The sequence below is a fragment of the Babesia bovis genome, chromosome 3 (assembly GCF_000165395.2).
Source record: "Babesia bovis T2Bo chromosome 3, whole genome shotgun sequence".
Taxonomy (NCBI): Eukaryota; Apicomplexa; class Aconoidasida; order Piroplasmida; family Babesiidae; genus Babesia; species Babesia bovis.
The window spans coordinates 437,254-452,363 of NC_010575.1; the positions used below are offsets into that span (position 1 = coordinate 437,254).

Here is a 15,110-nt window from a genome sequence, read left to right on the forward strand (position 1 = left end):
TGAAGCTTCCATGGCAGTCCATTTGCACACATAATAACTTTATTCGTTAGCTTCTATATATAACACAGTAACTTTATGGAGTGATTGGTATTATACTGTACGTCGCTTTACGCCAGCCACACACATAACGACCCAAACAGCGTTATCACTTAGTGTGTAAATTTATATAATGTTACCTAGGTTCACTACTCTAAGGAATGAAATTATTAATACTGGAAACCGCTTTATTTACACTGGAATGTGTATATCCAGTGTGTAGTACATTTACGTGTTGTTCCAAAGGAACACTACGTCATGTCTATATAAACTACATTAAGTTCACTAGTTATGCGATACTTATATGAGTCACAGATAATGCATTATATGGTACCATCATCATGGTGGTATCATTTACCTGGTTTTGGTGCCGTGATCTCCGATAGAAACTTTTTCTTGGCTTCCCTTAGGTTTTTAACAAGATGTGCCAGTACTGTAGGATCCACACCCTTTTCACATAGACCTACTAGTATAGCTAGCGTTTCACGGTCTAGTCCCGTATTGAGTATTTTCGAGATCTCATATATTATCTCCAATCCTTCCTCTTTAATCCCTTCCTCAACCCTATCGCTATCCGATTCTGCCGTGGCAAACGATTCCTGGCGTTTATACGTTCTTGATGCCATGTTAAATACGATAATAGCTCAACTCCGATATGTCACTATAGACTTAAAGGCAATAGATAACAACCTCATGGATTGTCTAGTGTATCTAAATCACAGTATTTATAATCTGCCGTAAATAGCATCTAGTTGTTAGAAAAGTAGCGCTACACCTAACCAGTGGTGCCACATAGACACTATACTAGTGGCTACAACAGCACTATCACATCAAATCTGTTTATATTAGCTCCAATATGTTATTTTAATTCATCTCTGCTTTTATTACTTTAATGTGTATCTAGTTGGTTACCCCTTAGGTCACACATTATCCAACAATACACTTGTGTACACATTGTATAGTTAGGTCATAATGTTTGACAAGGATGGTACCGATCATTTTGGCAGTGCTGTCGATAACCTGTTGATGGAGGTTGATCTTGAGAACCGTGGTTGCCAGCTAGTGTCACCAACTCGCAGTATATCCTCTGACAATGACCAACTCAGTGTCTTGAGCAAGTTACGCACACTGCTGGAGGGCCAGAGCAGCTCGCCGAAGACCCCTGGTGTTATATCCAAAAGTCCTCGCCATGAAGGTAGCAGGGAGTTTGTTACACCTGAACTATCAGGTACGCTGTCACACCGACTGTACAGCAGGGATCTCGACCGCAACTCACCCGCCGCATCCCAAATGTCAGACAGCTCTGTGAAATCCTCTGCCTTAAAAAAGAGTGAGCGTAATAACGTCCTCCGGCATGCCGAGGCAGTCATTGAATACCAGCGTGACAGGATAAATGCCCTGGAGGCAGCTGTTGCTAAATTCAACACTGCCTTGACCCAGACCACTGACATGTACAAGCAGGAGCTGCAGCGTCAGGTTGACGATAACTTGAACTTGCGCCAGGAGATGCAGAAGGTGGTAACCGAGTTTGAAGTGCTGTCCAAACGATACGAAATGGACATGGCAGAATCTGAGTCGCTTAAGAAACAGGTCAACTTTCTATCGCACGACCTTTCAAAGCGCGAGTTGGAGTTATCCGAGGCGCAGGAGAAGCTAACCCAGCTTCCTATAGACAACAGCGATTTACGTGAGAAGAACCGGGTACTATCAAATGAAATTGACCGTTTAAACCGTGAAATCAGTGGCTTGAGTCTATTGGATTCCAAGATAAATACTAGGAACTCCAGTGGAGAGGTGGCTGCTACCACTCAATCCTGTGCAGCGCAGCACGAGCGTCTAAAGGCCAGTAGCAAGTGCATCGCCCAGCTGGAGAACGACCTGCAGTCATACAAGCGATTGACGGAATCCCAAAGCATGGATATCAAGCGGTTGAACCACCAACTGGAGAAGTTGCGTGGCAGTAGCAAGCCTAACGACTACATGGTATTGGCCCAAAAGCAAATGTTGCAAATCAGGTCGATATTCATGCAGCTTGCTAAGCAAGCTAAGGAGCCGAAGCCCATTAGCAGGCAGCCTAGCATGGAGGAATCTATTGAAAACAGATCGTTGTACGCTGCCTATGGCATGAGGTCATCCACTGAGTTGCGTGAGATGTATGAGAAGATCATGGATATGATGAATCGGAGTTCCTTCGGTAAATCGCGCTGTACCGACTGCTTCAGTCTATCCGTGGTTTACTCATGTAACGACATGGAAAATGAGATGCAGGTTGATATTGACGAGTCCATGTTAACCCTACGTCGCGATGACCAGGATTCAAGCTCAACGGAGGTCATCAAGATACCACTGCGATCTGTTGTTGGCGTCAAGAAAGCAGACGATTTGAATGAATTCTGTATCCACACAAACGATATGAGCATCCATGTACTACGCGCGCCGAACCGTGATATATTCAATCGTCTGCACTATGCCCTGCAGTATGCCGGATTCGTTACTGAGCACACCAGGTTTTCCATATTTTCGCAGGCTGACCTAAGTTGGGTGCCTCCAGATTTCAGTTGGCCCAATGATATCGCAGCGGTGTCAGTTACTGAGTCCAGTCTATCAGCAGACTGCCCTAGTGACCTCGAGGGAGTACGCCGTTACATCTCTGATGTCCACGTGATCACCGATCCCATGGAGCGGCTCTGCTTACTGGATCACAGTACTGGTTCCATTATCATGCTGGGACCGCAACTGTCGTCGGTACCCTTGGTGATGCCATCTATGTCCACATTTGCCATGCGTGTATGTGACGCCACGCACAAGGATTGCAACTTCGTGGAGCACGTAGTGGCCCCAACGGCCACGTTGTTTAATGGAGGCCCTACTAACTTCTACTTCGTGCCCGCGCAGCACATATTCGCATTCATCCCCGATAACCGCAGGGTTATATTCGTGAAGGGCATAGACTCGAGCAATGAAAAGCGGCTCTTGAGGATAGTGCAGAATACAAAGTACAGGGAATTCTCAGTTGCAGCGACTGCACCTGAGCATCATGATTCCATGGCATCGTCTATCGGGGCTCCGCAAGCTGAAGTAGCACCTGAAGGTGATGCAGGTCCAAGTGAATTGATGCCTGCGGCATCCCAAGATCGTACTCGCAGCAAGGGTTATGAATTCGTGGATACAAAGCTAGTCCTCTACAATGGCCAGGACGACGAGATCATTATCGACAATAAACTGGGTTACTACCGTGTTAACAAGGAAACTAACGACGTCTCGCTTTCGTCTGGGTCAGAGGAATTCTGTCTACTTAACTTCAGCACCGTTGAAGCACTGCAGAACTTCATCAACGAGTTGGAGTCACGTGGGTTCAAGCAACAGGAGAAGGAGGAGGTGCACTTTGAGGTATGCGTGGTCTCCAAGGACCGCATACAGCTCTTTGTGGATACCACTAAGCCGCCGATAGTTACCTACCTCCGGCAGGATACTACCGTAACAATCCAGGAGGACAAGCGGTTTATCATCCTGGAACATACCAAGGATAAATCCATACGAATGGAACTGGATTGCACCAAGCCCAAGGAGTTCCGTAATTGGAAGTTTGCCCTCGGTTTCGCCGGATTCATCAAGGGGCCGGCGAAACCCAAGAATGCCGATATGATGAAGCAGTATATATTCGCAGTGAAGTTGCAGAAGAACGACTCCAAGGAACGCCGGTCGTTCCAGGTATTACCAGATTCCATATTACTCTATGCCAACCCTACACAGGCTAATCCGCTGTTGACAATGAAGCGTAGTGAAATTCATGTCGAGTTAACTGAGGTACACCGGCGCTTGCGGGTATATGTTAACCGCAACTGCAAGACCGAGGAGCGATTTGATTTCATTATAACCATGATGTCGGATTACGAATTGGTGAAACAGGGTCTACATAAACATGGGTATATAAAGGATGTATCAAAGGAAAAGAATAAAGTCATCCAGTTACCGTTCGTCTATGCCAAGGCGGGTCTGATAGCTGTATTCAGGTCTAAATTCGATAAGGAGCCGCAATTGGAGCTGGAGCGGTTGAATTATACCGCGGAAGTATCTAATATGTGTATTAAATTCATATCTAAAATGGACATCAAGAAAGTGATAAAGATAGATTTCAAGAAGGAATTCAATTTCAAACGTTGGATCATGGCACTGAAAGTAGCTGGATACCTGCCACTAACCTCAGAGGTTGTACCAGTGCTATACATGCCAACTATTATGTATGGCCACGTTTGCCCGGAGATACCGATGTTACTAAAGGGCCATTTGAAATGAAAAGTCCCTATAATTAACATTGAATGTGTTGTATTACTATATACATTGGGGTACTATAATGGTAACAGTGTTATTATGTCTATGTTGACTAAACTAATTAGCCTTCCATACACACTGGGCACATATCGGGTCTGACCAAAGCCGTGATGTAACTGGTATGTCTAATTTTTAGAACATGGATAACGAAGAAGTTCCGATTAAAAGTAGGTTTGTGGTAGTCCTGCTGCATTATAAACAGCTATTGGCGGATGGGTGATAATTGTCACCGGGGTACACCCCGAAGCCCAGGAGGAAGATATTCGTGACGCCTTCGAGGGCTTTGGCCAAATTACAAGTATACACCTAAACATGGACCGACGTAGCGGATATGCTAAGGGCTACGCCTTTATAGAGTTCAGTGAACAACAGGAGGCGCGCAGCGCCATTACAGGTGAGTACCATTAAAGCAATACATAGAACTACAGAAATGAATGGACACCAAATATTAGGCCAAGAGGTGGCCGTGGCATGGGCATTCAAGGATGTGGGCTCCAATCAGTGAAGTACATTATAGCGCAATATCGCAATATCTAGGTGGATGTAACATATATATTCCTATGCTTACATAGCGCTAAGTACTGAAAGGACATATTTGCCAACACTAATATCGCTTTATTTATTTTTAGTGTTCATTTAGAGAAGACACTGCTGCAGTATGTAGCTACAATCTATTCTCTACGGTGTTATGGAGTAGTTTTTCCTAGGTGGATATACACCGAATAACTACATAGAACTATTTTGTCAATCCTAGCTTAAAAGTAACTACATGTGTGAATCATGTTAGCCACCGGGTTGTGGTGGCGTGACTATGGAAGGTCAACGGTTTATATTACACAAATTCAATTCAAAGGCCACATCCACTGCAATATTGACTCATATATTATGCAGGTTAAAGGTGTAGGTTCATATTGATCAACTGGCGGGGTAGCCATATGTTTGTTCACTCTGTGCCTAGTAATGGCGGACCCTGTGGAGAAGGATCCCGAGTTACTTCGGCAAAAGCGCGGGAGGTCGATTTCCCCGAGTAACGCTGAACGCGCCCAGCGGTTCGACGCCCTAAAAGCCGCCTTCAAGTCCAGGGATCCTGATGCCTTAACGAAGGCACAACGGAAAGGCCAAGGTGAACGTTCACCCCGAGCCAAGTATTTAGATACCATGGCCGAAGAGAGTGAAGATGATGGTTTACCACCTGGTGATAAGGAATCTGATTCCGAAGAGGATGATGAGCCTGAAATTGGTTTTGAAATACCAGACGAGATGAAAGGATTCATCGTCGATAAGGTGGACGACGACGAGGTGTCGGAGGAATCAGATGCTTCCGATGTGGAGTACGAGCCGAATGTCTTGGATGATGATGATCTAGCGCTTATAGCGGAAAACATGGGTGCTAATAGAAGTAACGAGGACGACGAGGATAACCGGAAGCAGTTGCGTCGACTCAAGAAGGGGTCGTCGTCCACTAAGGACCAAGAGGATTTTGATAACTGGCTTGAAGATGAATATGGCGATCAAGGCGATTTGGATTTATCGGATAACTGGGCTACAGTTGCTGAGTGCTTCGGGGATGTCAGTTTGGTGGTACAAATACTGAAGAATGAACGCTCTAGCGTCAGTAAGGTGGAAGAGGATGCGGGCTCAGACTATGAGAATGAGGACCCCGAAGTACCATCCCAGGAAGTAACCCTGGAAAACCTGATAGACCCCGATGAACTTGCCATGGAGTACATGACAAAGGATGATGAGGGTATCCGGGAGATTGACGAGCCCGAACGGCTTTATTTACGGTACATTAACAGGCCAAGAAAAACTGAACCTGAAGATTTACGTGATGAATCACAATGGATGAAGCGTAGATTATTGGCTGAATTCCCGGATGATCTGTCTCCGGATCGTATTGCTGGTGCCTATAAGGATGCATTCCATGGTACCTATCCGGTGTCCGATATATCGCCAGAGGATGATACCAGAGAGAAGTGTGAGATGGTGTTGCACTGGCTACTGAATGAACGTTGGGAAGTCCCTTTTATACTGTATCATAAACGACACCTAATATGCCCACCCTTAAGTGACGAGATGGTGTGGCGAATATACCACCTTGATGCGGAATGGATCAAGTTGAAAACGCTGTCGGACACCATCAAGGACTCGATTGACAGAATAGGTTACGAGCTTCTGCCAAATGATGTCCTCTACTACTCGCTACACTTCAATAGTATGGATGATCTCAATGACGTCAACTCACACTTGAGGTATCACCATCGCAAAGCCTTGTATGTAGAGTCCGATGAGGACGAACCTGTTGACAACACCCCCGTGCCGCAGCATGATGTCGATTCCACGAATCCAGAAGATGAAATAGAGGACGACATTGATGAAGACGATGTATTTGGTGACTTTACCTTTGGTACCGCCATCCTAGAGACCATGGACAACCCGGAGCATCACAAGTCGCCTAATACTGACATTGACTCGCCACTGTCAGTTACCAATTCGCCATTTGAGAATGTTGATCTAGACGAATCACTCGATACCCCAAAACCACAGATACTGCCACCGAGGTACGATATTGAGGATACCCATGAATCGCCGAAGTCGTCCTCTGGAAGTGATGTGGATACCGACATGGATGTAGAGGCTAATCCAGTTACTGGAAATGAGCATAACGAACTCATAGAAATGGATGAGTCTGAATTAAAAGACGACGAATTGGATGAATACCTAGATGACCAAAAAATAGATGAAGTAACTGGTGATATGGAGGCACTTGAAGTGCAACCAAAGAAGCAAACACGTAGTACCAAGAAGAGGTCTGTTGACATGCATCTATTGGATACAATAGAGAAGCATGGGTTCCACGAGCATTGGCAGGGCTACATACCAGATGCACAGCAGTTTGCCAGTATACTTGAATCGTGTATAGTCCTAGGGTCCCATGATTTGCGTGTACAACCGGATAAAGTACGCGAGCAGTGGAATGCCATGGGTGCTGTGGGTATGCTAGACGCACCCTCGATTATAGAAGGCAGTGAGGACCAGCAGGTGGAGGATATGTGTGCCCAGTATTGCAAACCGCCGTACAACGGTGGTAAACGGCTGTATATCGCACTGGTTAACTACCACACCAAGCTACTGGCTAATAACATAACAGTCCGCAGGCTTCTGCGGGAGTACTATCGGAAATACTGCTGCATCACCTCGACGACAACACCGAAAGGTGAAGCTGACGTCGATGTAGCGGATCCTACGTGGATACACCGTAGGCTCTATCGGTTCCCGTTACGCGAATTGATGACATACCGCCAGGTGCACTATGCATACCCAAAGGATGGCGGCAGTCGAGATGACCGCCGCCAGTTTCTTGACGAACGACGTAAAGACACTGAGCTGCCCGAGATGTATCTACGATTAATGCAGCTAGAGAAGGAGGGTGTGATTAAATGCACTATACATCCGTTATGCGCAAATGAGGTGCCACCATGGCAAGCTGATGATTTTTCAGATAGGTTTGCAGATTGGTACGAGCGGTATAAAGTGGTTACCTACAGCGGTAACCCAATGGTCAATGAAAGCTATAGAGCACGCATGGGCGAGCAGAAGTCGATACTGGAAAAAGAAGAAATGCTACTTAAGGACTCCGAGGAACGTGATAAGCACTGGAGGCGTAATCTAGTTGACCAACTTGCAATCGCATACTGCCCTAGTAATGTACCAACATATAGTATATGGAGACATATACAGAGGGATATACTAGGGAGGCTCCTGAACGTGGAGCTAATACCCAAATTTAGAATGGAAATTCGTGATGAGCTCCAGCGAAATGCACAAACATGGGTACTGTTGCACAGCCAGCGTATGCTGCAGTATAAATTAGATATTGCCCCTGGCAATAGAGATAATATATTGACCATGGCCGTGGAAGAACCTGGTAACGTCGTCCACGCAGTGGTTGTCAACGAGTTTGGTGAGCACAAGGATTACAAAAGGTTGCATAACCTTGTTGGGAACCAGGTGTCAACGCGTAACTGCACGCCTTCTAATCCGCTATTTAAAGAGATCATGGTTGATATAGATCTCGTTATTGACTTGATCAATACGTACCGAGTATCTGAGGCGCTAATTGGCATGGCAAACACGGCCGGCATGTTACTGTACCATAGACTGTCTGTATACATGTTACCACATATCAATGGGACCCTGCATCTCAAAAAGGTTGATATCGAGGTACCACGCCTACGGCGCGGGATGATAAAGGATGGAAGTTACCTAGATCTATGTGTGTCCATGGGCCGGTTCTACATGGACCCAGTTTCGGAAACGATTAACCTATGGAACAACAAGGGGAATAATCTGTTGCTTAAACTTAGCCTACACCCACTGCAACACCTAATCAGCCAGGAGAAGCTCCAGGAGTACTTAGAAGCCACACTGATCCAAGTAGTATGTGACTGCGGTGTGGATATTAATCGCATTAGGACGTCCAAACACATGGAGGCCACTTTGCAGTTTGTTGCTGGACTCGGCCCCAGGAAGGCCATTGATGTCCTGCGGCAGTTGAAGATTGCCACTATCGGGACCAGAGGCCAGCTGCGTAGCGGTAATGCGTCGCTACGTGGCCTGGGTGATCTTGTATTCTATAATTGCGCCTCCTTTATACGGATTAACCAGAATGAAGCCATGGATATATTGGATACAACTAGGTTGCACCCAGCAGAGTGCTACTACACAGCAGAGAAGCTCTGCACCGATTCAGTGGATGATGAACTCAACGGTGAAGAGGCAATACAGGAGATTTTTAACCATCCAGATAAATTAGATGACCTAGATCTCGAGGCATATAGTGGCCTTCTACTAGAGAAGCGTAATATGCCACGCATGCTGCCGTATCTGCTATTCGTTAAGCGCGAGCTGCAGGCGCCGTTCCGGGATTATAGAGCTACGCTACAGGATCTCAAGAGGGACCAGGAGTTTTGCCTGGCACTGCAGATTGAGCCCAGGCTACTCCGTAAGGGCTCACATGTGATGTGCCGCCTGGATGAGGTGTTCGAAACGAGTATACGCGCAACAGTGCTGCCATTTGACCTCAAGGCCACCGTGGCGGACTACCGCAGCTTCAGTGATGATGTGTATCGCATGTCAAAGGACCAAAATCGCAGTATACAGCTACGGGGTACCACTATTAGCGCACGTGTAGTGGCAGTGGATTACCATCCCAATTATGACCATGGGCATTGCAGGTACAGTGTGGAGGTAGTACTAACGGGGCAGCAGAGGAGGTATCTCCTACTGGATCTGTTTGACGATATTAAACAGGAACTTGGTATTAAAGAGGATTATTTATCGCCCCTGGTCCAGTTTGATGTGAATCACTCCAAGAAGCCTATGCTGAATGAGTATACCGAGAAACATAAAATACACTACAGACGTGTTATTAGGCACCCAAGCTACCGCATGTGGCCGTTAAACAAGATTGTGGCGTTCCTGAAGCAGCCTGAAATAGCGATTGGGGAGTGCTGTATATGCCCTATGAGTGAATGGGATCGACTGAACCTAGTTATTAAAACGTGCGCGGACCCCTTTAACTGCGCAACATTCGTTATATACGAGCGGAACCAGCGTGTACCCGGGGAACTAGGGAAAGAATTGATCCTACTTAACCAGAAGTACGGCTCAATCGATCAAATCATAGCGCAATTCTGCGAGACCTTGAAGCTAAATCTAGAGGAAATATACATGCACCCAAAGTATAAACATACAACGGATATAGCAAAGGCGGAGCGTGATTTAATACAGGAAAGTGCCATGCGCCCCGATGGAATTGCTTGGGCTATACTGCCACCTAATCCAATGCATCAAAAGGGATCACAGCAAAGATACCATCCACTGAAGTTTACTTTACTGGTACTACCACCAGGTATGGAGTTGAACCACAATGGACGTAGTTTACAAGATTCGATTTACGTAGACCACCGTAGCTTCAAGTTATGGACGCACCATGAAAGGTCACTCTCAGCACTAATCAAATGGTGGAAACAAGTAGGATACTGGAGTAGAAATCGGCAGCGTGAGCTATATAACCAAGAAAAGGCAGCTATGATGCGTAAAGGACATGGCGATAACCATTATTAAGGATGTAGTAATAATCTGTATGGCATGCTACATGAGTATATAGATCCAAGGTAGCATAGACACTTGATAATATATTAAGACATTTTCTATAGCTATAATAATCAACATGGTGATCTGACACATGGTTAATGTGGGTCAGCTGGTAGGTAGGGCACGTCACCAGTGGAACTATCAATCACAGTATATGTATACAGTATAATAAAAGTACATTTTATATTATACTTATATAATGTTTCACATTGGGGCTTTCGGCGCGGCCGCGTCGCTTCGTGCCGCCGTGTCCCGAGTGGCGCCTTCACTAGGTCAGTGTAGGCCTAAAATAGGTGTGCGCAGTATATCTACCAATGCCGTTAGCGGACGTGATGCAGTATCTGGGTCTGATGCCGGCGCCGTCAAGCTTTACGCGCCGTATGTAATCAAGGAAGTAAAACCACCTCAAGGTGGAAGTCCAATATACTGGAGCGCGCGTAGGAAACTATTCAGAGTAAAGACTAAAATCATGCTTTACACACGACAACTGAGATGGAACATATGCTACATGCGTATGGCATTTGCCGGAGTACCGAAGCATTCGTATGACCCGAAGATTAACCAATGGGTCACTATCATGGACAACGAAGAATGGGGAGGTATTGGAGGCAGACTCTGGGTTGATATATCGAATTATATCATGTTTAACTTCCTATTGGCTTTCATACTATATGCCTCGGTATACCGACTTATCGTAAACAACAAGCACAACGTCTTTGCCAAGTGGGCACGCGCCGAAGAGGAAGACGGTGATGACGAATAGATCATCTAGGTACTAAAAAACATCTGTAAAATTAATATTGTAGTCCCCCATGATTGCTTCCATGTCCATCCCTGGATAGTCCCTATACATAGATGCACATTCTCACTTTTATGAACGCATATACTGTAGATTATATTTTAAAGTGCCATGGGTAGGCGATCTTCCAGGTCAAGGTCCCCGTCACGGCGGCGAGAAGCGGCGCGCAACACAAGGGAAGCGCGCCGCAATGAGAGCACTGCCAAACGAGCTAAAGACAGTGTTATTGACCGTCATGCCGCATGGAAGCCAAAGGCTAGTCGACGTGGAGCAAGTGATGTGCGTGATAAGTCAGCAGCCGTTAAGAAGCTTAAGGAGGAACAGGCATTCATTGATAAGACAGCACTACTACCCGTATTCACGACCTTAGATCTTATATTCGTCATCAGTTGCTATCTATTGACATATAAAGATGACAACATGCTCCCTATGAACATATATGAAATGCGAAGAGCCATAGCTCAAACATACCAGGGACCGCACAGACTAAGGTTCAACACAGTTTGTACAATGAGCAACATGTGCCATGTACTGCGCCACTTGTCGATGGGATCAGGGTCATCGAAAACTGCTGACCCAATTGGACTACATGATGCAACTGAATTGGATGATGATCAGGGATTCATTGACATTGAGGATCGAAGCGACCCAGGGGAAGCTACTATCAGTAGTGTCAACAATGAACTGTCCAGTTCCTTGGATCAGTACTTCAAATCGTTACCAGTAGCACACGATGAATCTTTCAAGGAATTTGATGTGTTTAACCCAATGGTGCAACTTGAGCTGCTCGACAACGTGTTGTGTGTCACCGGGGTGAAAATGCTGCAACTGAGGCGACTTATCATAAAGAACCGGAAGAAGCGACGTGTAGTAGACTTGGGTGATGACGTAATGGAATCGTATTACAACACTAATGACCAAGTGGATGCTACCCATGAGGAAGGTGTACCCAAGAGCGAAACAGCCATCCCGGAGCCTAGAGCGCCAGAGGAGGGCACCCTAGAAAATGACACTGCTACTTCAGGTGATTTAGTACCAACAGGTACGGCACAGTCATACGATCTAGATGGGCTATATAAGGTCATTCACCAAAATACAGCCCGGGATGTTACAAGACTATCGCACTTTCAACTACATGAACAAAGTGGATTCAGGGATATATGCGCATTCAGCACCAAGGCTGACTGTAGAATGCAGAATCCAATGGCACATATCTGTAAAAAAATACACTTTAAACGGATCATATTACCCAACACAATGGTTCAGCTTGGTGATTGTTCATATTTGGATACATGCCGACATATAGAAACATGTAGGTTTGTTCACTACCAAGTGGAGAGTGAAATTTTACCGAGACCACCAGTTGACCTGGTGTCCAAAGGACAGTGGATATGCTGCGATGTACGGAAGTTAGATTTCTCCATATTCAACCCGTTCGTATCAGTAGTCATGGCAGACCCGCCATGGGATATACACATGGACCTGCCATACGGAACAATGAAGGATTCCGAGATGAAGCATTTAAAAGTGCAGAACATACAAAATGAAGGGCTGCTGTTCCTATGGGTCACCGGTCGTACGCTAGAAGTGGGTCGTGAGTGCATGGAAACTTGGGGATATAGACAACTGGATGAGATTGTATGGGTCAAGACTAACCAGCTGCAACGGATCATACGAACTGGCCGCACGGGTCACTGGATTAACCACTCCAAGGAGCACTGCCTAATAGGAATCAAGGGCAACCCCGTGATCAACAGGTTTGTGGATTGCGATGTGCTGGTATCAGAAGTACGAGAAACGTCGAGGAAGCCAGATGAAATATATGGACTAATAGAACGAGTGGCACCAGGGTCACTCAAGTTAGAAATATTCGGACGTAGCCACAATGTACGTAATAACTGGATTACACTAGGTAAGCTATATTGAGTATATCAACTAAGTACCAGGTAACCAACTGGATGGATATAAACTGACACACCCAGAAATAAAGAAACGTTATGAAGCACACTTGGCACAGTCCGATAATAACACACAGGAAACAACAGAAGAAAGTAATCAAAAACAAGATTAAAATAGTATATCAGGCCTCTATGGTAATGGACGTTTCGCCATTACATTGTAGAAGTCGTCGAAGGACAAAAGGCCATCACCATTGGAATCCGATCTGTTGATCATGTCACGCAATTCCTCATCCGATATGAATTCACCCAACTCGTTTGCCACCTTCTTCAAATTCTTAAATGATATGGTGCCACTGTTGTCATGATCAAATAAGTTAAATATACGCCTAATGCCCTCCTTGCTGTCACGGTTACCAAGCTTCAAGGTAATGGAGTCCAGAAAATCACTAAAACTAATTTGAGTGGAACCGCTCTTCTCAAGGTCAGATATTATCTGAAATACCATAGGATTCTTCTTGTCAATGCCCAGGCTCTGCATGGCGCACTTTATCTCACGAGGGTCAATAGTGCCTGTAACATTTGGTTAAATGAATCGCTAAACGGAACCATTACATGTATTACTCATTTAAAATGCATTTTACATGTTATATGTATACTAGAACACCGAAGAAACATACCGGTACCATTGGTGTCAAAAAGATTAAATGCCTCCTGCATCTCATACACCTCGTCGTCAGTAAGACCCGTGTGACCGCTGGAGCCAACGTCGCCATATTCGCGACGGTTGTACGCCATTTTACAGCGTTTGAAACCGTTTTTCCAAAATGTGTGTCCCCACCCTAGCCTTAAAATAACTATGAACGGAGTCGCTGGATGCGCTCCAATAAATCGTCAATTTCAGCCCGCTGAATTAATATGCCATAAAAAGGTATTACACACACCTTGGTGGAAATTGAAGGTGTTGGCTCATTAACTAGAGTAATGTGTGACGAGTAAATGAATCACCTACCAACACGAATGTTACTACGAGATTGCTCTAACTTTTTATACCGCTCTATCTGCTGAGACATCTCAGCCCTAGAAGGTACCGGTCTGTTAAGCTTGTCTAGTAACTGATGTAATATAAAACGGATGTAATCAGAACCACCTCCTGAGTAGGTTTTAACTCAAGCTCATTGCCATATATCTTACGCAATAGTGTGCTAATGCGCCCCAATTCGGGAACATCTGTGGACATGTGTATACCAACGGTATAGACGCACCTAACTTGTCAGCACAGTGTATTATATTAGCAACACAAGGCTCTAACTGCTTGTCAAGTTTGCTTGATATAAGATGCTATGCATGTTATGAATGTATATCAAAACATACCTTCCTGATCTTTAGCGTAGACAAATCCTTTGACAACTGTTGATAGACCACTAGGGTATTCTCTATATAAATGGTCTGCTCAGAACACATGTAAACGTCACGACGCTGCCTAGAGCACATAATCATAACAAAGTCTAGCCTACTGTATAATATCATGGATCGTAGCATTTAAGTCATTCGACAAGCGATTAGACAATAAGTCAACTGTAGCAATATGTATCGAGTCCAGATAATCATACCGCGACATATGGCAAGGTTAATGTATTTAATTAGCTCCCTCTTTTTATTTTCAAACGGTGTAGAGCCTGGAAGACACAGTTAACATAGGAAACAACACAATACCTGAAGCACCCATCGCGTACACCTCGAGCATAAAGCTCAGTAGCAATCATATCGAACGCTAAATAAGCGATACATAGCCTGGATGAGTTTGTTAACCTGTGTAAATGATTCTACAAACATACACACTAGTCAACGTGAACGCGCAAAGATCCGAGTGTACATGCCGATTA

The 15,110-nt window shown here is 45.2% G+C and overlaps 8 protein-coding genes across 8 annotated transcripts; 5 read left to right on the forward strand and 3 right to left on the reverse strand.

Annotated features, from left to right (window-relative positions):
- Positions 1-336: 336 nt before the first annotated feature.
- BBOV_III001850 (Mitotic-spindle organizing gamma-tubulin ring associated family protein) lies at positions 337-692 on the reverse strand. Its single transcript, XM_001611270.2, has one exon. It carries the CDS (start codon positions 660-662, stop codon positions 387-389), a length of 276 nt encoding a protein of 91 aa, XP_001611320.1. The 5' UTR covers positions 663-692; the 3' UTR covers positions 337-386.
- A 256-nt stretch (positions 693-948) lies between these two features.
- On the forward strand, positions 949-4,372 carry BBOV_III001860 (uncharacterized protein). Its single transcript, XM_001611271.2, has one exon. It carries the CDS (start codon positions 1,009-1,011, stop codon positions 4,330-4,332), a length of 3,324 nt encoding a protein of 1,107 aa, XP_001611321.1. The 5' UTR covers positions 949-1,008; the 3' UTR covers positions 4,333-4,372.
- A 105-nt stretch (positions 4,373-4,477) lies between these two features.
- BBOV_III001870 (RNA recognition motif domain containing protein) lies at positions 4,478-4,898 on the forward strand. Its single transcript, XM_001611272.2, has 3 exons — positions 4,478-4,535; positions 4,571-4,762; positions 4,797-4,898. Exons 1-3 carry the CDS (start codon positions 4,508-4,510, stop codon positions 4,871-4,873), a joined length of 297 nt encoding a protein of 98 aa, XP_001611322.1. The 5' UTR covers positions 4,478-4,507; the 3' UTR covers positions 4,874-4,898.
- A 350-nt stretch (positions 4,899-5,248) lies between these two features.
- Positions 5,249-10,557, forward strand: BBOV_III001880 (transcription elongation factor SPT6 family protein). Its single transcript, XM_001611273.2, has one exon. It carries the CDS (start codon positions 5,329-5,331, stop codon positions 10,495-10,497), a length of 5,169 nt encoding a protein of 1,722 aa, XP_001611323.1. The 5' UTR covers positions 5,249-5,328; the 3' UTR covers positions 10,498-10,557.
- A 144-nt stretch (positions 10,558-10,701) lies between these two features.
- Positions 10,702-11,342, forward strand: BBOV_III001890 (putative integral membrane protein). Its single transcript, XM_001611274.1, has one exon. The coding sequence runs from the start codon at positions 10,727-10,729 to the stop codon at positions 11,288-11,290; it is 564 nt and encodes a 187-aa protein (XP_001611324.1). The 5' UTR covers positions 10,702-10,726; the 3' UTR covers positions 11,291-11,342.
- A 45-nt stretch (positions 11,343-11,387) lies between these two features.
- On the forward strand, positions 11,388-13,537 carry BBOV_III001900 (mRNA m6A methyltransferase (MT-A70) family protein). The gene is made up of 2 exons (XM_001611275.2): positions 11,388-13,238; positions 13,273-13,537. The coding sequence occupies exons 1-2, from the start codon at positions 11,438-11,440 to the stop codon at positions 13,395-13,397; spliced, it is 1,926 nt and encodes a 641-aa protein (XP_001611325.1). The 5' UTR covers positions 11,388-11,437; the 3' UTR covers positions 13,398-13,537.
- On the reverse strand, positions 13,406-14,042 carry BBOV_III001910 (EF-hand domain pair family protein). The gene is made up of 2 exons (XM_001611276.2): positions 13,905-14,042; positions 13,406-13,797 (listed from the first exon to the last, which is right to left on the reverse strand). The coding sequence occupies exons 1-2, from the start codon at positions 14,020-14,022 to the stop codon at positions 13,415-13,417; spliced, it is 501 nt and encodes a 166-aa protein (XP_001611326.1). The 5' UTR covers positions 14,023-14,042; the 3' UTR covers positions 13,406-13,414.
- A 14-nt stretch (positions 14,043-14,056) lies between these two features.
- Positions 14,057-15,017, reverse strand: BBOV_III001915 (uncharacterized protein). The gene is made up of 9 exons (XM_051767901.1): positions 14,941-15,017; positions 14,838-14,903; positions 14,742-14,802; positions 14,599-14,707; positions 14,490-14,565; positions 14,375-14,454; positions 14,237-14,339; positions 14,169-14,200; positions 14,057-14,132 (listed from the first exon to the last, which is right to left on the reverse strand). The coding sequence occupies exons 1-9, from the start codon at positions 14,969-14,971 to the stop codon at positions 14,082-14,084; spliced, it is 609 nt and encodes a 202-aa protein (XP_051623718.1). The 5' UTR covers positions 14,972-15,017; the 3' UTR covers positions 14,057-14,081.
- Between the last annotated feature and the right edge of the window lie 93 nt (positions 15,018-15,110).